Consider the following 25,722-nt stretch of genomic DNA (forward strand, 5'->3'; position numbering starts at 1 on the left):
TTTGATAAAGAGGGTTCCAGGCAGTGGGAGTATTTTATCAAAAGCTCAGAGACAAGAGTGTGTTAAGAAAGCCAGCATGGCTGGAATAGAATGAACATGCTGGAGATTAGTGAGACAAAGTGGTCCAGAAAACGCAGGCTCTTATAAAGCAACATAAAGACTTGGGATCCACTGCCCATTTTGTGTGAAGAGTGACATGACATAGCAAATTTAAAATGATCATTCTGCTGGCTTTCTTGGGAGTACGTTGTAAGAGGGTGAGGGTGGACTTTGGAAGCCTGCTGGGGAACCATTGAGTAAAGCAGACAAGGGGTGACAACAATTCAAAGCAGGGGTGCAGCAGAGGAGATCATGAGAAGTTGTAGGCTTCTAGATCTATTATAAAAGATAGGTGGCGCACTTTGAAGGAGGTCAAGAACAGAAAAGTGGACATCAGTTAAGGAATGTTTGCAATCATACAGAAGTGAGCCACTTACTATCTAAAATATAGCAATGGCAAGTGGGACAAAGAAAGCAGGACAGAGTTAAAAGTTATTAGGAAATTCGAGGACATAGACAAAAATTTGGTTAGAGGGACAAGAATGAGGGGAAAATCAAAGATTGATGTCTGCCCAAATGATGCTAAATTACTCAAATGTCATATACTTATTTCATTTATCAGATAAAAAAAAAAATTTCTTGAGCATCTACTACAAGCAAAGCAGTATGAAAACACTGGGGTTACAGACATGAATAAGCCCTATTTTCTTGGGATTTCTCATTCAGTGTGACAGGGAAAAGAAAGAGAGAGGTTGGAGAAACCTTTGCTGAGGAGGTAATGTTTGAACTGACTGGAGAAATCCTCCTAATTCTTAGTTTAACTCTAGTCTTAGTCAGACTGAAAGGGAACAGGCAGTGGTGGGGTGTTCCAGACAGGATCATCGAGGTCCTTGTGTTTCAAGTAAGGAGTTTTGATTTTTATCTTAAAAACAAAGGGGTGCCATTGATTGCTCATGTGGAACAAGACTGCAAATTCAAGTCTCATCACTTCTCCAGGTCTTGGTTTGATTATGGGAAAAATAAATAGTTAGGTCTCGGCATCTCTAAGATTCCCTTCCAGTTTTTAAACTCTCTGATTCTCCAGTAATAACCATGAAGCTTTGGAAAAAGGTAAACTGCTGATAGGGATAACTCTAAAACTAAACTAAAACTAATTTAATGGAAATCTGTGCATCATTGGGTAAATGTTTGATGACTCTCTTCCCTTTTATTTCTTGGAATAGGTAGATACAGTAAAGCCCAGTAAGTTCAGACAAATTTTTGACAAACTTTAACTTTCTCATCTTTTTCCTTTTCTCAAGTATGAAAGAGTACCATGTTTGCATTTCTGAAAGTTCAGCTGCCAAAATTTTTATTATGAAATTTTAGACTATATAAAAGTTATTTGAATGAATAAATTTCTCATTACATCCTGAATAAAACAACCTTTGTGGAACTTTTGATTCTGTGAAACCTAATTATTTGGTGAGGATTTTAAGTAATATACTTTCATGTGAGGTTAGGTTATAGAGGACATTAGGATATGAGATGACAGACATTCAGACTTATCTGCAATTGCTATTACAGATTTTGTTTAAAAATAAACAATTATGCTGTACCCCAAATGTTTCATTTTTTGTAATACTGTAACAGTTTTGTTGATTCAACACATTTTCTTAAGCCATGAAAGCAGTAAGACAATTGTGTTTAGTACTAAGTTGTGACGTGGAGAGAGAGAGAGAGAGAAGAAAAAATAAGAGAAGAGGAGTAGGGAGGGGAAGGAAGAAGAAAGGGAAGAGGAAGAGGGAAAAGAAGAGGAAAAGGAAAAGGAAAAAAACAAAAAACAAAAAAACTTACTCCCAGTCAAGTTTATAATCCTAAGCACAGACTTAAATTCTTAAATGTGTGGTGATAAATTGCCAAATTAATGGACATCACGAAAGCAGTTTTTAATGCAAATGTACTTCCTTAGAAAAGATTGTGATCTAATTTTTTATATGTTGGATATTGCTCCAATGATTAATTGCACTTTTAACATAAGCTAAGAAAACTGGGATAAGCTGCTTTGTTTAGTTTTGGTAAGGTATGGGGTGAGGAGAGGTAAGAGGTTTGCAGAATAAATTAAATTAATTCAGTGCATGAAATATTTAGGGATTCATACTGGAGATTCTGCCACTGAAGCCTTGCTAAGGAGATCAAGGAACATTTGGATATTTCATTTCATAACTTTTAGCATCCAAAATCATATTCAGTGGATCCCTGGTGGCTTCCACTTACTGAATCTGAATATCATGCCTCAAAGATGCTTTTATTATAAGTGATGCTTTCCATTTGATAGTACTTATTTGAAACTCCTTTTAGGAAATTTATGGTTTCAAAGAACAAAAAGCATATTAAAATTTTTACTTTTTATTATTTATTGGATCTCTTCCAACACCTTCTCTCAAAATTCTGTTAATAGCTTCATTCTAAGTAAATTAACTCACTGCTTAATTTTTAATTTTTTATGGCAAAAGATTCAAATTTGTATCCGAGTATGATGAGATTGCATCTTAATTGTTATTGTTCATATTCAGTTCATAGATTGATTTATGAGCTTGTTGTGATAATAGCTACTTATAAGCTAATTTAATGGCTTTTAATTTTACTTCATTAGCTTTAGAATGTTTGTTTATTAGAATTCATGCCAAGATTTCATTTATATTACATTTCTTTTGTATTTTGATTTTACCTTTCCTTCATTCCAAGTGGTGGGGTCTTAAAATGAATTTAATTTTCCCCTAGCTTCTTTGAAATGTATTTTGAGTTTGAATAAATATTCTTTGAAATAATCATTTCTTTATTTGACTTTAAACATCCCCCATTCCATTTGTCAAGGCTTCAAGGTGTAATATATGATTGATATGCTTACTCAGATTCACTAAGTTAGATGTCTAAGTCCGTGCATTTTGAAGAAGAGGAACTGACTACAGAAATTTCTGAAAGAACAGAGAGTCAAAAAATATATATATTTTTTGAGGCAGGGAACATTGTATATAAAAAGAATGTAGCTATCATCCAGCCCGGCATTTTACGAGGTCAGAACCCCAAGGGTAGTGTTTAAGTAGAATCTCTGGTGCATTAAAAAAAGGAAAAAAGAAAACAACCACCAAAACCAAAAACGTGCCCCAGGCGATTCTGTGTGTGTTTGCGAATATACTTGTTCATGATGGTCTATATCTGCATTTGGGTTTCAAGGACTAATAATTGTATTATCTTCAACTTTTTTTTTTTTAAATTTTTTTTCTGGCCGTGCTGCCGCGAGGCATGTGGGATCTTAGTTCTCTGACCAGGGATGGAACCCATGCCCCCTACAGTGGAAGTGGAGTCATAACCACTGGACCACCAGGGAATTCCCCTATCTTTGACTCTTTATGCAGTGTCTTGGAAGCTCAATTTTCTCAACTGTATAATGTGGAAGATAATAGTATCTACATCACAGGATTCTTTTCAAGATTAAGTGATTGTTTAGAACAATGTCTGACTCGTGAAATCCCAATTAAAAATTTTGTTGCTCTCAAAATTAATAAAACAACTACAAGAACCTAAATCAGGAAAAACCTACACATCCCTAAGTCAAATTCTTTTGAGAATTTTTACAAGATCTTTGCTTAATGTTTGAGAAGTCAATCACCTGGTTTCACAATGTTCACTTTCCATCAATTGGAAGATAATATGAGAAAAAGACTTTATCTCTTGAACATATTATTTTAATAAACAGAATTCTTTTTCCTTTTCTTATTTAAATTAACAATGATTTTCAAAATTTTAATCTAGTTATGGTAAAAGTTATATAAGTATGGGCTCTTACTTTAAAAATATATCATTGATGTTGTTTATCAAGATATTCAGAATAACCCGAAAAATGTCAGAAGTTAAAGATTTTTTTACTTCACAAGGAATTATGGGTAAAAGTAAATTTTATTAAGATAAAAATGTCATTCTCCTGTTGTACTACCACATTTAAATTATTAATTTTTATCAAGTGAAAGTGTAGAACAATTAATTTTAGACAGTTACAATATTTCCAGAAGAAATAACATTTAGAATTTCATTTAGATTAAAGATACCACAAATGATTAAAGAATATGGTAATTATTAATATTTTATATCAGAATACAGATGTAAAGGAAGAAAAGCATCATATGAAAAATCAGTGACAATTTGGGACAATTAACCACTACTAGCTTCAGAACCTTGAAGCACATACAACATGGAATAGCTCCTCTATCCTCTTTTTTCATAACTGTAAGAGTGTTTATATTATGATATGTTGAGTTGTTTTGAATATTTTCTTAAGTAACTGCTTTGGTTACAGAATTCCATGATGTCACTGTCACATCTAAATATTTGACTTTATTGCCATATACATTATCCTCCTGCTCTAGAGCACTCTTGACCCAATTTACTACTAATTGTTAGGGAATTATGATATAAATAGCCTCTATAAAGAGCCATTGCTTTCTTTCTTCTTTCTCTTATTCTACTTTCCGTCTCTTAATGAGTTCAATATTCATGTTGACAAAACTGAAAATTCTCACCTTTTCTGAGTCTCTAATTTCATTTCTTTCAGGGTTTCAATCCATTCAATGTCTCACTCCTAACAGAATCTGTCAGCGACTCTGTCTTCCCCTAGCTCTTGTTTAATATCAGACATCTCGGTTTGAGTCCGTATTCCCTCTCTCAATTCTTTCTATTTGCTGTGTCACCTGAATCCATTCTTCTTGATGAAGAATCACAGGTCCCACCCGCAGTTCTTAATTGTGAGCCACATAAAGGGATGAACACCAGGAGGCAGACATGGGGTGCTGCCCACCCACCCTTTGTTGAATTAATATTTGTTTAATTAGTTTCTAGCCCAAGTCACACCCATACCCAATAGACTTTAAGCTCTCTGTGGGCAGGAACCATTTCTTTTTTAGGTCACTTTACTATTTCTATCTCTTGTTTCTGGCAACATGTCTCATTAACTATTTTTGAAGAATTAATGATTGAAACATAGGTAAACTCTAATAAGCCTGATGAAGAAAGGTAATTTAATTAGTAACATAACTGATAGAAACTGAGTCACTTATAACAAGCATCAACTCTATTCTAACTTCACCCTAACTTCCATTAAACTATTTTACTTTACCCAAGTCTACTTTTAGAGTCTGCTCTTCTGCTCAGCTTCCAGGGACTGACCATCTCAGCTTCTCCTTGCTTATTGGTTTCTTAAGATACTTGCTTTGAAGCCCCTCCTTCAACTTCCTTCTGATGACACCATACCAACCACAGCTTCTCACTGTGCGTCAGTGCTCCTGCTCACTTACTGGGCAGGATATAGGCTTAACTAGCTATGTTCTCTTAGATGATCACTCAAACTCCATAACCCTTACTTTTCTCAAATATAAAATGATGGAAACAATACCTACCTCGGAGTGTTGTTGCAAAGATTAAGATGATATGAAATGATCTTGCCCATTTTCCAGGAAACATGTCTTCGTTTCTGCCCATTTTTTCCTTAGCAGTTCACTATGCAAAAGCTTTGCCCTACCATGCCTTTTGAATGGGATTTCCTGCTGGCATGAGAACAAATAATTTGATTAGCTAGCCCACTCTGGAATGTTCTTTAGGATTATATAATTTTCATCCAGAAGTGACATGGATGTGGTGGCAGAGGGTGATGGATGGCAAACAATTAGAATCTCCAATGGGGCTCGTCCAGAGACTAGTCTCCCAGTATTATTTGTACTAAACCACTGGATAGCAAAATATAATTTCTTTAGTAAATAAATTCAAAAGCGGCATATCATCATCAAATGAGGCAACTCAGAAAAAATTACAATATCATATTTGTGCTTTTTCAAATAAAAAGTTAAAGTACTTTCATGGGTTCAGTAAATAAAGCATAATAAACGATGCCTTGACCTCAGTTGTAGAATCAGGTCCAAGTATTTTTTCCTCTAAGGAAGAACACATTTTCCCTTTGTGTATTTACTTGTTCTTTTCATATTTGGGTTATGAACATGTCATCAGTACTTTCAAGCATGAGCTATTATTTCCACCTATGACACCATGTTCATACACTAGGTCTTTGATGTTTCTGTCAGATATGTCCAGCAATCATAACTCATACTCTTGAATTTTTAATAGCATTCCACAAACAGAAATGACACATACCGAGTCTTTTTAACGAATACACAAAAATGAATGAAAACTTGCTAAATAAGAAAAAAAGTATTGAGGTACTCTCCTAATTTTTATTTTGAACCCATTGGGAAAAAATGGAAAAAGTTTTGCCACTGTTTTTCATTACCCTGTCTCACAGCCACTGTATATTCCTCAGATTTTTAAAAAAGAAAATGCCAAGAGGAAATTTTGAATCCATTTCCACAGAAAGCATGATGTGGAATAGGGCTCATACATTATTTTTTTATTTGTAACTACAGAAGAAATCATTCTCTTTAACAAACTGTAGTATTTTTCTTCTCTTTCAAAAGATAGAAATAACATAAAGATAGAAATAACATAAAACAATAGTCAATGCCTCTGTACTAAACAATAGTGAATGAATCTAATTCATTCAGGCTAGAACTCCTTTCTTAATTCCTCTTTTTTATGCAAACATAATCTTAGCCTCAGTAGAAAAGGTAATACTGAGTTCCCCTCAGTACCCAAGCACAGTTCTGTGCCTGCTGAAAGAATGGGTTTTCAATAAATAAACATCATGGTAAACACAGCTACCTCAAATAAACAATTCCTTTATACGGTAATTTTGTTGTCCCACTCTATTTAACTCATTGATATAGCTCAGTTATGTGTTTAAATTAACTTAAGATAGGTTCTGATTCTGTACATTTAATACAAAAACATGTGAGAACTTTGATAAATATACTTTTTATTTTATTATTGATTCTAGTTGTCATCAGAAATTTGATAATTTTTAGGAAGTTATATATGTAAATGTCATCAGACCATAAACTTAGGTGGACAAATAACTTCTTTATTTTCATTTATCAGCTCATTTGACGCAGGAAATTCAGTCTTAAAACTTTGAGGTATACTTAGTGACTTTTATTTTTCTCAGTAATTTCAGAATTTAAGCTCCGTCAGTTCAGAGTTCTTTTCTTGTTCTCTTCTTAGGATGGTGTCTAAGTTTGCAAGGTGGGTGACGTACAGGGCACCCAGACATAGATAAAAGGAGAGGCATCTAGTCCACAGCCATCTCCTGGAATCCATTAAAATGTACCTGGCACTTCCATTACTGCTGTATCCTCCAAGATGTCTGTGGAGCTACCATGACTCTATGCCCTTTATCTCCAGCTCCACTGGGGATGCTGACTCTCTCAGTCACTTCAGTTTCCTTCTCTGGGGACACAGGAATTTCAGGATACTCTCTTGGGTCTCTTGGGTTAGTATGATCCTAAGTTATAAATGGAGGTGCTATCACAGGCCCTTCTGCTAACATTTTTATATGAAGATTATGGCACTAACCTGGCATGGAGGGATTCTTACAAATGCTTTGGATCGCCTCATAGGGCTGAGGGAACACAATTCAGGAATTTTCTATCATTAGATCCTCCCAGACATGTCTGGAATTCCCACTGACCTCTCAACCATCCCAACTCCCATCTGGAACTTAACTGGGGGTAGGGAGAGCAGCTGGCTCTGTATCAGGAATATGAATCCAATCTTTCTCTTCCTTTTCTGAAGCTTCTTATCCCTCAGCACTCACATTTTATTCGTGGGTTAGATTCACTATTCTCTTTTCTTTTTTCTGTTTACAGCATAAACTTTATGCTGAACTATTATAAGAGACAATTGATAAACAGCATTCCAAAATGTTTATCTACTGCAGGTCAAAAGCCTTGGCTTTTAAAGACTACTGACTCTGCTATAAATTTCAATAGTTTGTTTTGGAACTCAAAGCTAAGAAGACTATACAGCCTTTGGTGCTCTCCACTTAACAAATGACCGTGAAGCAATAAAGTTTATTGATTCACTGTGGAGAAGAAAGTTTTAGAAAACTATTTGTAAATAATGAGAAAATTTTTAATTAATACTTTCAAAGGTTTTGTTTGTTTTGTTTTGTTTTGTTTTACCACCCCAAACATTTTTTTTCCAAACACTATTATGTCTGTAGTTGTCCCTGAAGCCATAGATTTTTCAAGTCAAGGGAAATTGGCAATTATATGTGCCTAAAACTACCATACATAGCAGGAACAGAACCCAAACTGGATCATCAGTTTTCTAATAAGTTTTAGTGCTTTATTCTGGAAAAGTCATTTGAAAACAATTCTGAAGATGAATATTAAGTGTACACCTAGAAATTTAGTAAAATCAATAAAAATATCAGCAGAATTCATGTAAAGTTAAACAGTATGACACACACACACAAAATGAGTGGAAAAGGGAGGTAGTGGGAAATTTGCCCTCATAGTCTACATACATTCTGGGCCTTTGAACCTGCTGCTTTGAATACCTGGAACACTCTTCCCTTCCTCTTTTGCTGAAATATACTTATTCTTCTGCTCAGCTTCCTCGTCAAGAGCCTCCCCTGACCATCACCACACTGGTCAGTTGCCCTAACTCAAGCTTCTCCTAACAATCTTTTACCACACCTCACATCATCCACATTACAAACACTCTTCTACAAACACTAAGCGACAAGTCCCTGATCTCATGAGCTTACATTCTAGTTGGGGGAGAAAAATGAAAATAAGCAAGATAATTACTAAATTCATAAAATATATGTTCTATCCTATATCTTTATTTTCTGGTTTCTTATCTCTTGTAATCATTCCCTTTCAGAACACAGAACTCATTCTCATTCACTTTTGATATAATGATTGTTATATTTTATAATATAGATTTACCATACTTTATAAAACTAGTCTTTTATTGAAGGAAGTTTAGGTTATTTTCAATATTGGACTATTACTAAAAGGGATGTAAATGGCTACACTTGTACATAATTCACTTCATACTTGTACAAGCTCTTCTGAAGAGTAAACTCCCAGAAGTGAATTTGCCAAGGCAAAGAATACACGTATTTGTAAATGTCATAGCTGTTACTCATTTGTTCTCTAGAGTAGCAGTCCCCAGCCTTTTGGCACTAGGGACTGGTTTCATGGAAGACAATTTTTCTATGGCCTTGGGGTGGGGGTGGGATGGTTTTGGATGGTAATGCGATTGATGGGAAGTGATGGAGAGCAGCAGATGAAGCTTCACTCCCTGGCCCGCCGCTCACCTCCTGCTGTGCAGCCCGGTTCCTGGTTCCTAACAGGCCCTGGGCCAGTTCTGATCTGGCCCCGTGGGTGGGGGACCCCTGCTCTAGAGGGGTGTACAATAACACATGAGAGTTACCTATAAAACATGTTAATACCAAAGGCTTATTCCTTCATAAAACTTTTGAATTTTTCTAATCTAAGAGGAGAGCTTTCATTTGTATCTTTCTTATCATTAGTTAAATGGAGAGCTACTTAAAAAAAATTGTTTTTAAGATCCATTTTCCTTTTCTATATATGTTAGTCATTTTCCTTGGGTTGTTATTTTTGCATTACTGATCTCTAGATATTTTTATATTAGAAAGATTAACCTCTTGTAACATAAGTTGCAAATGATTTTTTAAAAATAGGTTGTCACTTGATAGAACTTTTGATTCATTGGTCTATAGAGATGATTCTGTAACTTTCTCTTTGACTTTATTAATATGATAAATGATATATTAATTGATTTGTTAACAGTTCCACAGTTTTCATTTTGAATTTTTATAATATAGTAATATTTTGTAGAAATATTCAATGTCATAGCTGCTATTTTTAGGGATTTTTTTTACTATTATTTGTTTTTCCATATGGGATTAGAATCAGCTTAGCAAGTACCAAAGGAAAACAAATAAAATCTATTTGTATATTTTACTGGGATTATATAAATTTATACAACAATTTGAGGAGAATTGATGTTGAAAAGTCTTTTTGCTCTTGCACAGATTCGGGAGTGTTTAAAAATTTTTTATGTAGGTATGGAATATTTCTTGTTAACATATGAGCTTGTTGCAATTTTAAATTTCAGATATTTAGTTCTCATATTAATTTTGTCCCAGACTACTATGCTAAATTATTTTTTTATTCATACCAGGTACAAAATTGTATAATTTGAAAGTAGTGATAATTTACCACCTCTTTTTCAATTTTTGTAACTGTAAAATCTTAGTAGTAATGAAAGTACCTTAGGTGTTTCCTCATTAAGTCCAAGTTTGATTTGGATGTGAATAAAGAAAAAATTAAAAATTTTAACATTTTGTCTGTAATTATATAAATGCATACAATATATTTTATCCTAAAATTGGAAACATAGTCTAAATATCATCTCTATTTTATTCTTTTGGAATATATATTCTTTCAAATATGATTATTATAATGGCTACATAATATTCCATCATATAAAAGTTGTATAATTTATTTTATTGTTTCTATATTACAAGATACCAGGGTTGCTGTGACATTGGGAATAGCACTGTGTTCACTGTCTTAGCACACACATCTTAGTGTACTCCAAATAGTGTAATCGAAATAGTCCTTTGGATAAATTGGAATAAGTAAAAGTACTGGGACAGAAAACTATACACATATTTTAGATTTTCAAACTGTACTCCATAAAGACTTTGTTACTTATATATATTCATTATTAGACAAAAGTGCTTATTTCCTTTTTACTGAATCCTTGATTAAAATAGACATCTAAATTTTAAATGACTTTGCTAATTTGATATGTGACACATGGTCTGATCTTTATGTTATTTCATATTTTTAATTATTACTGAGATTGAGCTTCCCCCCCCCAGAATTCATGGGGCATAAGCATCTACTTTTATAAATGCCCTGTCCATGCTTTGTGGCTCTGTAGCTTTGGGGGCACTGCCTTTTCTCTGATGAAAAAACTCTTGGTGAAAACTCTTTTTTAAAAGAGTGACAAAGAGCTTCCTTCTCCCCATCATTGTTTTTCTTTTGTCTGTCTTTTTAATACAGTTTTAAATGTGTGTGAATATATAGATATGTTCCTTTAAATTTTCTTTGGTTTTTGTAGTTAGAAATTTTTCTTTTAAAAAATCATATAAATATATAAACATATTTTCTTTGTCTTTGCATTTTTTGAAATATTACAATGATCACTTATTAAATTGTTGTACAAACTGAGGACTGTTTTTATATTTTCTGCCATGTTCCATTTGTATCCCTGATGCTTCCTCTAATAGTATTATGCTCATTCATTTAACGAATTTTGTAATATGCTATATGATATACACCATATTCACCTTTATACTCTTCTATTTCAAAATTTATTATTTTCACTCATATATTATATATAAACTTAAAAACATTTGCCACCTCCAAAAAAAAAGTGCCTTGGAATTTTTAAATTTTGGCTGTATTAAAATTAGCAATTTATTTAGGGAGAACTGATTATCGGGAATATTGTATTTCTCTTTCTCAAATTTTTTATTTTTCTTTATATATTTTGTAATTATTTCATCTAAGAAGCACACACATACATGTATATGATTTTTCTTATATATTTTGTATTTGATATCTGGCCAATTAACATTCTTATTAAAATCTGAAAGTAATAATTTCTTTAGAAAATTATTTTAAAATTGTCAACAATTATATAGGTTATTTTTATGCCATTTCTCTTTAGAGGTCCTATTGCAAAAAAATACATCATTGTATTAATCGCTTTTCTTTTTTGAGCTTTCACCTTTGTTTCAAAATCTAAAACAACAACACTTTTGTTCATTTTATTTTATTTTAAATAAGAACAAGGTCATTAAGTATAACTTTCCAGATGATTTAACTTTGCAAAGGTAATATAACTAGTAATAAGAATAAATTGATTTTATACTCATTCTCAAGAAGGTTATAAATATTAATTGCCTTGTGATACCATATAGCATTTATATGTTAAGTATTTGATGACTCGTATCACAAATGATTTTAATACGCAGGCTCTAGAGTCCTATATTAATTGTGACTATTTTTATAGACCAAAATATAAAATGTTACTATTTATGTTTTAGGTTAGTGGGATGGTTTGGCCATGAACTAAGCACCAGATTTAAGATGGATAACAGTAAGTATATTCAATGTTACTTCACAAGTCACTTTGTCTTAACTTTATTTCAATTTGCATCTGTCTTTGTATGATATGTAATATACATGCCTCATGGAGAGTGCACTTTGAAAATGCCACTGAGAATTCTTAAAATAAGAAACGACATTTCTTCAGTGTAAGGCTAAGTGTTCATAGATTTTAGCATGATTTTGAGTCTTTGCCTTTGTAGGAAAATAAGAAGTGAAATCTAAAGTACAGAATTCAGATCTCATCAATATGGAGTACCTAAAACATCAAGCAGGGAAAACAGGAAGGAATTGTTGACGTGGAGTCAGACCCAGAGAGATTTAGGTATCAAGCCACTTTGCTGCTTAACAGTTTTGTGGCGTTGCACAAACTTTATCATTTTGGATTTTTGGTTTTGCTTAATAGTTTTGTGGTGTTGCACAAATTTTATCATTTTGGATTTTTGTTTTTGTTTTTTTTTTCCCTCACATATCTAATGTGAATAATAGTATCTATTTCAGGGTTTGGTTTGAGGGCAAGACACATTCAAAGCTGTAAACCAAGTAGCAAACGATAATAAGTGTTCATTTTTATCCCTCTCTTTCCCCAAATTTTCCTTTTTTTGTGGCTTTTGCCACATACCAAATACTAAGTAACCCCAGTGGGTAGAAATGAAAGTATACCACGCGCAGGGAGTTCTGAAATTACCCTATTTCTTTTTCCTAAGTGACTTCATTCTTCCATCACATGGGATACAGAGAACTTCCTAAATGTTGTGAGAATTCAACTTAAACTTGATCCTTCAGATTGCTTCCAACCCTGAGACAGGATTTAAAATATATTCACATTTGCACCAACGAAGATGCAAAGAATAAAGATGGGCTCTTCCAATCAAATCAGGAAAGCTGTGTTTTATCTTGGCTGCTGAAATAATGAACTCTGTTACTCTGCCAGTTATTTAAATTGTTTGCAGTGGGTTTTCTTATTTATTTATTTATTTATTTATTTATTTATTTATTTATTTATTATTTTTGGGGGGTACACCAAGTTCAATCATGTTTTTATACACATATCCCCGTATTCCCTCATCTCCTTGACTCCCCCCCACCTCGAGTTCCCCCCACCCTCCCCGCCCCAGTCCTCTAAGGCATCTTCCATCCTTGAGTTGGACTCCCTTTGTTATACAACAACTTCCCACTGACTATCTATTTTACAGTTGGTAGTATATATATGTCTGCGCTACTCTCTCGCTTCATCTCAGCTTCCCCTTCACCCCCTGCCCCCTCCCAAACCTCGAGTTCTCCAGTCCATTCTCTGTATCTGCTTCCTTGTTCTTGTCACTGAGTTCATCAATACCATTTTTAGATTCCGTATATGTGAGTTAGCATACAATATTTGTCTTTCTCTTTCTGACTTACTTCACTCTGTATGACAGATTGTAGTTCTGTCCACCTCATTACATATAGCTCCATCTCATCCCTTTATATAGTTGAGTAATATTCCATTGTATATATATGCCACATCTTCTTTATCCATTCGTTTGTTGATGGGCATTTCGGTTGCTTCCATGTGCTGGCTATTGTTAATAGTGCTGCAATAAACATTATGGTACAAGTTTCTTTTGGGATTATGGTTTTCTTTGGGTATATGCCCAGGAGTGGGATTACTGGATCATATGGAAGTTCTATTTGTAGTTTTTTAAGGAACCTCCAAATTGTTTTCCATAGTGGCTGTACCAACTTACATTCCCACCAACAGTGAAGGAGAGTTCCCTTTTCTCCACACTCTCTCCAACATTTATTGTTTCCGGATTTTGTGATGATGGCCATTCTGACTGGTGTGAGGTGATACCTCATTGTGGCTTTGACTTGCATTTCTCTGATGATGAGTGATGTTGAGCATCTTTTCATGTGTTTGTTGGCCATCTGTATGTCTTCTTTGGAGAAATGTCTATTTAGGTCTTCTGCCCATTTGTGGATTGGGTTATTTGCTTTTTTGGTATTAAGCTGAATGAGCTGCTTGTATATTTTGAAGGTTAATCCTTTGTCTGTTGTTTCATAGGCAACTATTTTTTCCCATTCTGAGGGTTGCCTTTTAGTCTTGTTTATGGTTTCTTTTGCTGTGCAAAAGCTTTTAAGTTTCATGAGGTCCCATTTGTTTATTCTTGATTTTATTTCCATGATTCTAGGAGGTGGGTCAAAAAGGATCTTGCTTGATTGATGTCATAGAGTGTTCTGCCTATGTTTTGCTCTAGGAGTTTTATAGTGTCTGGCCTTACATGGAGGTCTTTCATCCATTTGGAGTTTATTTTTGTGTATGGTGTTAGGAAGTGTTCTAATTTCATTCTTTGACATGTTGCTGTCCAATTTTCCCAGCACCACTTATTGAAGAGACTGTCTCTTTTCCATTGTATATTCGTGCCTCCTTTGTCAAAGATAAGGTGCCCATATGTGTTTGGGCTTACTTCTCAGTTCTCTATTCTATTCCATTGATCTTCCTTTCTATTTTTGTGCCAGTACCATACTGTCTTGATCACTATGGCCTTGTAGTATAGTTTGAAGTCAGGAAGCCTGATTCCACCAACTCCATTTTTCCTTCTCAAGATTGCTTTGGCTATTCGGGGTCTTTTGTGTTTCCATACAAATCGTAAGATTTCTTGCTCTAGTTCTGTGAAAAATGCCATTGGTAATTGGATTGGGGTTGCAATGAATCTGTAAATTGCTTTGGGTAGTACAGTCATTTTCACTATGTTGATTCTTCCAATCCAGGAACATGGTATGTCCCTCCATCTGTTTGTGTCGTCTTTGCTTTCTTTCATCAATGTCTTAAAGTTTTCTGCATACAGATCTTTTGCCTCCTTAGGCAGGTTTATTCCTAGGTATTTTATTCTTTTGGTTGCAATGGTGAATGGGAGAGTTTCCTTAATTTCTCTTTCTGCTCTTCCGTTGTTAGTGTATAGGAATGAAAGAGATTTCTGTGCATTAATTTTGTATCCTGCTACTTTACTAAACTCATCAATTAGTGCCAGCAGTTTTCTGGTAGAGTCTTTAGGGTTTTCTATATATAATATCATGTCATCTGCAAAGAGTGACAATTTTATTTCTTCTTTTCCAATTTGGATTCCTTTTATTTCATTTTCTTCTCTGATTGCTGTGGCTAACACTTCCAAAACTATGTTGAATAATAATGGTGAGAGTGGACATCCTTGTCTTCTTCCTGTTCTTAGAGGGAATTCTTCCAGTTTTTCCCCATTGAGAATGATGTTGGCTTTTGGTTTGTCATATATGGCTTCTATTATGTTGAGGTAATTTCCTTCTATGCCCATTTTCTGGAGAGCTTTTATCAAAAATGGATGTTGAACTTTGTCCAAAGCTTTTTCTGCATCTATTGAGATGATCATATGGTTTTTATCCTTCAATTTGTTGATATGATGTATCACGTTGATTGATTTGCATATATTGAAGAATCCTTACATCCAAGGGATAAACCCCACTTGATCATGGTATATGATATTTTTAATGTGCTGTTGGATTCTGTTAGCTAGTAATTTGTTGAGGATTTTTGCATCTATATTCATCAGTGATATTGGTCTGTAGTTTTCTTTTTTTGTGACATCTTTGCCTGGTTTTGGTATCAGGGTGATGGTGGTCTCGTAGAATGAGTTTGGGAGTGTTCCGCCTTCTACAATATTTTGGAAGATTTTGAGAAGGATAGGTGTTAGCTCTTCTCGAAATGTTTGATAGAATTCGCCCATGAACTCATCTGGTCCTGGGCTTTTGTGTATTGGGAGATTTTTAATCACTGCCTCAATTTCCGTACTTGTGATTGGTCTGTTCATGGTTTCTATTTCTTCCTGGTTCAGTCTTGGAAGATTGTATTTTTCTAAGAATGTATCCATTTCTTCCAGGTTATCCAATTGATTGGCATATAGTTGCTTGTAGTAGTCTCTCATGATGTTTTGTATTTCTGAGGTGTCCGTTGTTACTTCTCCTTTTTCATTTCTAATTCTGTTGATTTGCATCTTCTCCCTTTTTTTCTTGATGAGTCTAGCTAATGGTTTATCAATTTTGTTAATCTTCTCAAAGAACCAGCTTTTAGTTTTATTTATTTTTGCTGTGGTTTCCTTCCTTTCTTTTTCATTTATTTCTACTCTGATCTTTATGATTTCTTTCCTTCTGCTCACTGTGGGGTTTCTTTGTTCTTCTTTCTCTAGTTGTTTGAGGTGTAAGGTTAGGTTGTTTATTCGATCATTTTCTTGTTTCTTAAGGTAGGACTGTATTGCTATAAACTTCCCTCTTAGAACTGCTTTTGCTGCATCCCATAGGTTTTGGGTTGTTGTGTTTTTGTTGTCATTTGTTTCTAGATATTTTTTGATTTCCTCCTTGATTTCTTTAGTGATTTCTTGGTTGTTTAAGAGTGAATTGTTTAGCCTCCATGTGTTTGTCTTTTTTGCAGTTTTTTTTCCTGTAATTGATATCTAGTCTCATGGCGTTGTGGTCTGAGAAGATGCTTGATATGATTTCAATTTTCTTGAATTTGCTGAGGTTTGATTTGTGACCCAAGATGTGATCTATCCTGGAAAATGTTCCATGTGCACTTGAGAAGAAAGTGTAGTCTGTCGTTTTTGGATGGAATGTCCTATAAATATCAATTAAGTCGAGATGGTCTAATGTGTCACTTAAAGCTTGTGTGTCCTTATTTATTTTCTGTTTGGATGATCTGTCCATTGATGTAAGTGGAGTGTTCAAGTCTCCCACTATTATTGTGTTACTGTCGATGTCCCCTTTTATAGCTGTTAGCATTTGCCTTATGTATTGAGGTGCTCCTATGTTGGGGGCATAGATATTTACCATTGTGATATGTTCTTCTTGGATGGATCCCTTGATCATTATGTAGTGTCCTTCCTTGTCTCTTGTAATCGTCTTTACTTTCAAGTCTAATTTGTCTGATATGAGTATTGCTACTCCAGCTTTCTTTTGACTTCCATTTGCATGGAATATCTTTTTCCATCCCTTTCCTTTCAGTCTATATGTATCCCTTGGTCTGAAGTGGGTTTCTTGTAGGCAGCATATAGAAGGGTCTTGTTTTTGTATCCATTCAGCCAGTCTGTGTCTTTTGGTTGGAGCATTTAATCCATTTACATTTAAAGTGATTATTGACATGTGTGTTCCAATTACCATTTTCCTAATTGTTTTGGGTTTGTATTTGTAGGTGTTTTCCTTTTCTTGTGTTTCCTACTTAGAGAAGTTCCTTTAGCACTTGTTGTAAGGCTGGTTTGGTGGTGCTGAATTCTCTTAACTTTTGCTTGTCTGGAAAGCTTTTGATTTCTTCATCGAATCTGAATGAGATTCTTGCTGGGTAGAGTATTCTTGGCTGTAGGTTTCTCTCTTTCAGGACTTTCAGTATATCCTGCCATTCCCTTCTGGCCTGCAGAGTTTCTGTAGAAAGGTCAGCTGTTATCCTTATGGGTTTTCCCTTATATGTTATTGGTTGCTTTTCTCTTGCTGCTTTTAATATTTTTTCTTTGTGTTTAATTGTCATTAGTTTGATTAATATGTGCCTTGGAGTATTTCTCCTTGGGTTTATTGTGTATGGGACTCTCTGTGCTTCTTGGACTTGGTTAATTATTTCCTTTCCCATGTTGGGGAAGTTTTCCACTAGAACCTCTTCAAATATTTTCTCAGACCCTTTCTTGTTTTCTTTTTCTTCTGGGATGCCTATAATTCGAATGTTGGTATGCTTAATGTTATCACTGAGGTCTCTGAGACTGTCTTCTATTCTTTTAATTCTTTTTTCTTTTTCCTGCTCTGTGGCATTTATTTTCCCCATTCTATCTTCCAACTCACTTATTCGTTCTTCTGCCTCAGTCATTCTGCTGGTTATAGCATCTAGAGTATTTTTAATTTCAGTTATTTTGTTATCCATTGCTGTTTGTTTTTCTGAGTTCTTATGAACTGTTTCTTGTACTTTCTCTATTTTGTTATCGAGATTTTGTATCATTTTTACTCTCATTACTCTAAATTCTTTTTCAGGCATTTTTCCTATTTCCTCCTCATTTATTTGGTCTTGTGGGTTTTTTTCCTGCTCCTTTGCCTGCATGGTGTTTCTTTGTTTCCTCATGGTTGTCCAAACTTTCGGGGTTGCTTGTCCTGGCGATAGAGGTGTTTATAGAAGACTGTCCAAGCCTCAGACTAATGTCCAAGTATTGGATTAAACGAATATTAAGTCTAGGAAACCCATACATGTATAAGACACACAATTACTGAATCCATTAGGACATAAGGCTCTAGAAAGACCTGACAGAACCCCAGTGTGCTATCAGATATTCAAAGAGAAACCTAACAGAAATTGACAACTGAAACAGAACAAATCAGAGACAAAAGCAAAAGCAACCAAACAGACAAATAACACCTTACACATACAAACATTAATCCAGGGAGATTTTGTAAGCTAGGATCCAATATAGAAAAGAGCCAGATTACCACCAGAGAGAATGGAGATTCTCAGAATGTAATTAGACAACTGTACTAAGAACTAAGATAAAGACAAAAGCCTAATATTAAATACCACGGCAGTGCGTCCTCTGGAGAATAGATCAAGGAGTCTGAGCAGACCGATAGTGTTGCTTATAAGTATGTTAAGATAAAATAAACTTAAAAAGGCTGGAATAAAGGGGAACAGAAGAGTGTAATGTGGTTGGAAATATGCAAATAAAAAGAAAGGAATAGAAATGTATAAAAGAAAGGGATGAAAGGAAAGTATGAAAGATATATTGTCCGTACTACCAAAAACTTAGCTAGATATAGAAGTATATAAAAAGGCAAAAAAAAAAAAAAAAGAATAAAAAATATCATTAAAAAATTATGTTATAAAACTTGTAGATCCCTTAGGACTAAGATCGTATTTAATAAAGAAAAAAAAAAAAAAAAGAGCGAGAAAAAGAAAAAAATAAATAAAATAAAATAAATCCAGAACTGATCCCAGAATGGACCAGTTCAATAGGATCGATACTCATATTTCTGTTTCCTTAGAGTCTCAGCTGTAAGTGTCCTTCTACTCGCCTTGGGTTTTTTTGCATTATTCTGTGACCAGCAGAGGTTCCTTTATTGTTCGTCTGTAAGCGTCGGTGTGTGGGGAGGGAGAGGGTACAATAGTGGCTCCTTCTCTTGGGAGTGAGTGAGCAGTGGCGCACTGTTGTTTCAGTCGGGCTTGGAGGTGCCTGTTGCAGAGGGACGCTGGTGGCTCAGGCGTACACAGAAAGTCTTAGAGTTGGGCCTCTCTTGGGTTTTTTGTTGTTGTTGTTGTTGTTGTTGTTGTTGTTTTCTCAGCAGCCTCCCTGCTGCCAGTGTTCCAAGGGGTTTCAATCTAGCCCCGCCCGAGTGCCTGAGGGTGCTTGTTATCCCTGAGCACCTTAGGTGGCCCACGGGGCGTCTCTCCACTGCCTGTTGCAGAGGCGCAGAAAGAGAGAGAGAGGCTATGCGGCTTCCCCCCACCCCCCCGCGAGCCTGCAGCCTCCAGCCGCCATCATGGCCAGGCAGCTCTCAGGGGCAGGCACTCCTCGCCGTGGACCTCTTCCCTCCTGTCCTCTCGGTCCGTCACCTTACTGGCAACAATGTTTCTCACCCTGAACCGGCTCTCCGGTTCCCACGCTCCTGCTCCCGGACCCTCTGCTCAGCTGTGGATCGACGTCTCGGTACAGGAACGCTAAGCTGCGCTGCGGACCCTCCATATGTTTCTCACTCCCTCCTGTCTGCCACAGCTCTGCCACTTCACCCTCTTTGAGCCCTTGTAGATGCCTCCCTACCGGTTATGTGGGGCTCCTTGCAGTCCTTTCTGGTGTCCGAGGCCGTCTGCTGGTGTTCAGCTGGTTCTCTGTGGGAATTATTGCATCCTTCGGTGCATTCCCAATGCGTCTGTGGAGAGGGATGCATTCCATGTCCCTCTACTTCGCCGCCATCTTTTTCCTCCTCAGGTTTTCTTATCTGTAAATGAGGGAGTTGGATTCAATCAGGGACAGACAAAGGTTTTCTGTGAAGGGTCAGATTGGACATAGGTTAAGCTTTAGGGGCTATGCTGTTTCTGAGGCAAATACACAACTCTGCCATTGTGGTTCTAAAGCAGCCACAGAAATACATAAATGAATGAATGTGGCTATATTCCAGTGAAACTATTTACAGAAACAAGCGGTGGGCCAGATTTGACCCACAGGTCATATTTTGACTAGTCCTGATTAGATGAATCTCTAAATATCCAGAAACTTCTCTCACTCTTAGTCAGTATTAGTTTTTAATTGTCTCTAACAAGCAGTTTTAACTCTTAGATTTAACTTGCAACTATTCAATCTAATTAATTATAATTAGGATAATGTCTGCTAATAATTTTCCTTTTAAATATATCATACTTAGGCAGATCATTGTTTTTAAATCTTTTTTTTTTCTTTCCTAAGTGAAGCTACTTGACCTAATAATCTTAGTGTTAAAAGTCACCTTTGAGGTCATTTCATTTATATTTCTGTCTTTGGGTGACATTACAATTACAAGGCATTCGAATCTTGATATCTTCCTCTCACTGACATGGTTTCATAATAGAAGGGCAAAGTATGGAGCAGAATAAGGAATGCTGGTTTGGGGATGTGAGGGCAGAGAATGGGGTCCAGAAAATCTTATAGATGGCATTATGTTTGTCTTGTGTCTAAGGGCTCTAACTTTTGGTAGGCTGCTATGAAGGTGGGGGCAGAGGAGATGGAAGTTGTAGGTGGAGAACTATGCTGGTATTTTAGGTCCATGGCATTTCTCTTAAATATCTTAGAAATCTTAGGAATAAAAGTTTTTAAGCATTATATTTTTTTCTCTCTACTTTACTGTCATAAAAAAATCCATAAAGGACATCTTTTTTGGCACATTATATAAAAATGACATGATATTAATTTTTCAGAACTGCAGTTAATCCCTGGGGTCAGTGGATTCCGAATTTCAAATCCTCCCATTCTGTTGGTCTGTTCCTTACATGCTAGTTTAGAGGTAAGTGACCTATGCTTTGGCCTTCCCACATCTTTACCTTTCTCTTTACCTGAATGAGACATGTTTTATTTTATCTGCTAATCAGCTAGATTAATACGCGATGTGCATAAACAACAGATGAAGGGCAGGGTTCTCCTTCAGAACAGTGACTGTGTGCTAATGTCACCTTTTATTTATATCTCCAGCCCCCAACCCAAGGTTCGGCACATTGTTGGCACTTAATAAGTGTTCAGTGAAACTTACCTGGAGGTGACATATTTTTAGTTCCACTTAGAATTTGTGTGAAATTGAATTAGTTATTTAATCTTCTATTGGCCTCTCTATATACAAAGCAAGCATGCCATATTTGTCTTGATTAATTCACTCATTCAAACACTTACTTATTAAGAAATTGTGTGCCAGACAACGTGATTACTGGGGACTCCATTTCTTCTAGTTCTGTGAGACAATGAACTGACAAAGTGCCATGTGACAAAACTCTAGGAAGACTTTGGAGGGTCGGGGAGAGTATGAATAGTCAGGGAAAACCAAAGATTGAGTAAGGTTGTCCCACGAGGTAGGGTGGATTTTTTTTCCTCATTGGGGTTTTTATGCCATTATATCCATGTGTAATCTCTATTATTGCTGGCTCAATATTTCTCTTCAAGTTCATTCATATTTTTACTCAAAATTAGTCTCACCCTAAGTAATAATATCCAAGGGGTCAGTTTGGTTTTGCACACATGCATATCTATTACTTCTATATATTTAGGTACTTACCTATATCTATTCATTTATACACACATATAATGCATATATATGAGTGTATATATATATATATGTCTCCTAATTATTTGGATATTGGATATTCATTAATTTCAGATTGAGACTAAATTTATCTAAGTAAATATATTGTTAATAATTATATACTATGTAATAATAGTATTAATACATATATTAAGGAAATATGTATTTTATAGACATACATTTAGGTAAAATATATTTTAAGTAAATATACATATATATGTTTCTAATAGAGATTTTAAATACATATTCAAATTCAAATAAAAATTTTATTTTATTTTTTTTAAATTGAAATCCTCCTAAAATCATCTAGTTTAGGAAATTCTGTTGTGGTGTAGTCTGGCATGAGTAACTGGATAAAGACTTCCAAACTCCCTTCCAAACCTAAAATTCTAGAATTCTATGAACATTCACAGCAGCTTCTCATTTTGGCCACTGGACAGCAGCATCAAGTTCCTCTGTTTTCGTACAGCTTCACCACTAGATAGTAGTAATCAATTCATTTCATCCCAATTTCAAGAGCACCTACCCAGTGTGACCACTAGATGGAGCCTGTGCTGTTTTCAGTTTTTGACAGTTTTTGTTTTGTTTGTTTTTGTTTTTGTTTTTTAGTTGAAATAGACCCAGTAACAAGATTTTGCAGGCAGTTATATATATTTTAAATTTGGGGGGGGTGATGAAATCTGCTCTGCAAATCAAATAATGGTATTTGATTTGTTTTTAAAATATCCAATCTGAGGAACACTTCCATTAAACATTTTAAAATAAAATAATGTTTTGCTTACTTTGCAAGTTTGCATCAGGGAGAAGATGAGTTACAATAAGAAAAAAACAAGGCATCAAGGAATACCTTAGGAAGAACTAGTACTTAAAGTTTCCTCTGATTTTACTTATCTTTGCAAGTGACTTCCTAGCCATATCAAGAAAATATCTTTTAGACACTATCACCTTGGTATTCTCTGCAGTGGATTGACTCTTCTCCAGTATCCACCTCTGATGCCACAGGAAGAGTCAGATTCCTATTTTCCCTACCAATAGTTTTCTTCCACACTGTATTACAGTGACCTAGACATGGTTTTTATTCTCAGCTGGAATCTGAAGACTGATTTATCTTCTCCCTTAATATCTAAACTTAAACCTAAGAAAAGGACCCTAAAAGCCACAGAAGAGCAATATACACTTCTCTGGAGATTCTTATCACATAAGTATTTCTCTGTAGCCTCTTGGAAATATTAAATCACTCACTGTCGAGGCTATGTTCTAACCAAAATTATCTTTAAGTAATCAAACCTTGTGTTAAAGAAAGTGTTTTTGAAATTCTTGCTCCCCATTATAAATTGCAAAATTATGGAATTATAAAATAATACATTTCATTGTTTCCTATTCTCTAACTGTTAAAATGTTGTACTTTCTAGATGCTTCTGAGTTTGCCATGTGAGTGTCAGTGAATTAACCGATTCAGTACTTACTTTATTTAAAAGTTACTCATATAGGAAGATAAGTAGTTGAAGTTTGAGTAAATGAAAGAAATAAATACACGAATCAAACTACCTTTCTTTGTTATCTCTTCCTTTTTGAAAAATATTTCACACAGTCAAATGTCAACCGGAGAGATTCTATTCTTAAGAATCAACGTACGTGGACACAATTTCAGATTAGCAATACGAAGAATTTTTTTAAAAAGATTAATTATGGCTTTGTTCACAATTAATGTGTATCTCATTGATTGATGGATACCATGAAAAATAGCACCTTATAATCAGTTTCAAACTGTTTCTTTATACTGCAGCCTATTTAATCATTTATGCAATAATTTTAAAAATACTTTGGATCAAGAGAAAGAGCAATAAGGTAGAAAGCAGGAGGCAAATACTCTATCCCTCATTGGGACACTGTGTGACCTTAAAAAACAAGTGACAGCTACTTTTGAATTCATTTGCCTCAATTTATTAATGAAGATATTTGGACTGGATTACTTCAGAGGTCACCTCAATCTTAAAATTACTAACTTGAAATTAAACAATACTTGTATTTTGAAGGGTCATATTTGTATGTAGCAATAGGTAGACAATTTTAGACATTTTCAGTACATAAATATATAATTAAGTAAATAGCTTCAAAATAAAATTAGAGCATTCAATTAAAATACAGGGCAAGTCAGAAGAAATGTACTCTGTGTCTTCTCAGAAAGTTATTAGGGAGCCAACTTTAAGAATTTAAGAATTGAAAATATCATGCTATACTTATTATTCCTATTTAAACTTATCTAATTTTCCTAGCTTTGCATTTATTTTAGTTAGTAAGAAAAATAACCCAAGTAGTGGAAGCTCTGCCAAGAATTCTGTTATAAGCTGAATACTTTCAAACTACACTTTTCATTTTTCCAAAATAAAAAAAAATTTTTTTTCTCAGTACTGAAGGCACGAAAATAATGAGAAAAAAAATAAGGACATTTATTCTATTTCACTGTTAACTCCTATTATCCCCTCTTGGTATTTTTACCTGAGGCCTCAGAAAAGACTTTTATACCCTGTGAGAAGAATTTAAGACTGCCTCAGAACACAGCTTCTCTTGTGGTTGTAATGTGGAAACTAGTTTTACATTTAAAAGTTATTTTATTATTAACAAAGAGTAATGATATGTTAAAATTGAGACATTTGTCATGAAACAAAATTTGGTTGCTTGTTATCAAATATGCAAGAGCAAATCTTCATTTAAAAAAAAACCCTAACTTAATATCCCCAAAGTCTTACTAACCTATGCATACAAATGAAGTATCACTAAAAGTACCACTTTACACACTGTCCCCATCTGCATCTTATGGGGCCCAAAGCAGATCCAGAAAGTTTACTAGTATTATTTAAATAATTAAAATGTCCCCAAATTATTATTAATCTCCAAAGAGAAGCTTGGAAAGATTCCTGTCATATTTTTTTAAAAAATTCCAAACCTGACAGTCAAACCACTGGTGGGCCACACCTTACCCACACCTTTGGATCAGGCTCTCTTGATCCAAAACTTGGAGGTGTTCCCTTGAGTCCTCACTGTGCCAAATCTATGGTCATTTCGTTTTACATGGGAAATGAAGAGATGTGTCTTACCACCCTCCATGTAACTGGGGTTACCTGAGCCCTAAAGCAGCATTTTCTGCACTAAATATGTCAGATGCATTTTGACATAGCGCTCAAAGACCTTAGCTTCTACTTGCAGCTGAACTCTTCCCAGACTGCAGACCAAGTCCATGAGGTTTAGCTGGGGAGAGAGGCAGATAGCGTTCTATCCTCTGATTCTCCTCTCTTCCTTCCATACATTACCTTACATACAACTCCCACCCTTTCCTTCAGCCAAATCCATAACCTCCATGCAACAGGTCAAGAAAATCTATGCCGGAAAGGTCTGAGTCCTGTTAGAATGCCTGCCCACACATGCCATGTGTATATACAGAAAGAACTCTTTTCATAGACTTCATAGAGTATAGATATCACCAAATGACACTATGTTAGCTCTGTGGTGTAACATGATACAGAAAAGGGATATTAAGTGGCCTGCAGTGCATCATTCTCCGTTTGCAGTTCATTCAGTTCTTATATGTAGGATATATTTTTAAACTCTACTTGACCTTAAGAGATAATCTAGAAAAGCATGTCTGTTCTGACCCTTAATGTTCCAAACCAGTTATTGTGTGCCCTTGTCACTCATCTTAATATAAGATACCTCAGGCAGCAACTGGCAGTATTTTCACACCAGTGTTAGAGTTTAG

General features: G+C 35.0%; 1 protein-coding gene across 1 annotated transcript in view; it reads left to right on the forward strand.

Annotated features, from left to right (window-relative positions):
* KYNU (kynureninase) overlaps positions 1–25,722 on the forward strand; it is a 96,993-nt gene that overhangs the window by 68,228 nt on the left and 3,043 nt on the right. Inside the window, exons 10-11 of the mRNA XM_057745732.1 lie at positions 12,119–12,171; positions 21,094–21,179. Of these exons, the coding sequence (XP_057601715.1) occupies positions 12,119–12,171; positions 21,094–21,179 (139 nt within the window). The remainder of the gene's footprint in view (positions 1–12,118; positions 12,172–21,093; positions 21,180–25,722) is intronic.

This window comes from Hippopotamus amphibius, chromosome 8, assembly GCF_030028045.1.
Source record: "Hippopotamus amphibius kiboko isolate mHipAmp2 chromosome 8, mHipAmp2.hap2, whole genome shotgun sequence".
Classification (NCBI taxonomy): domain Eukaryota; kingdom Metazoa; phylum Chordata; class Mammalia; order Artiodactyla; family Hippopotamidae; genus Hippopotamus; species Hippopotamus amphibius.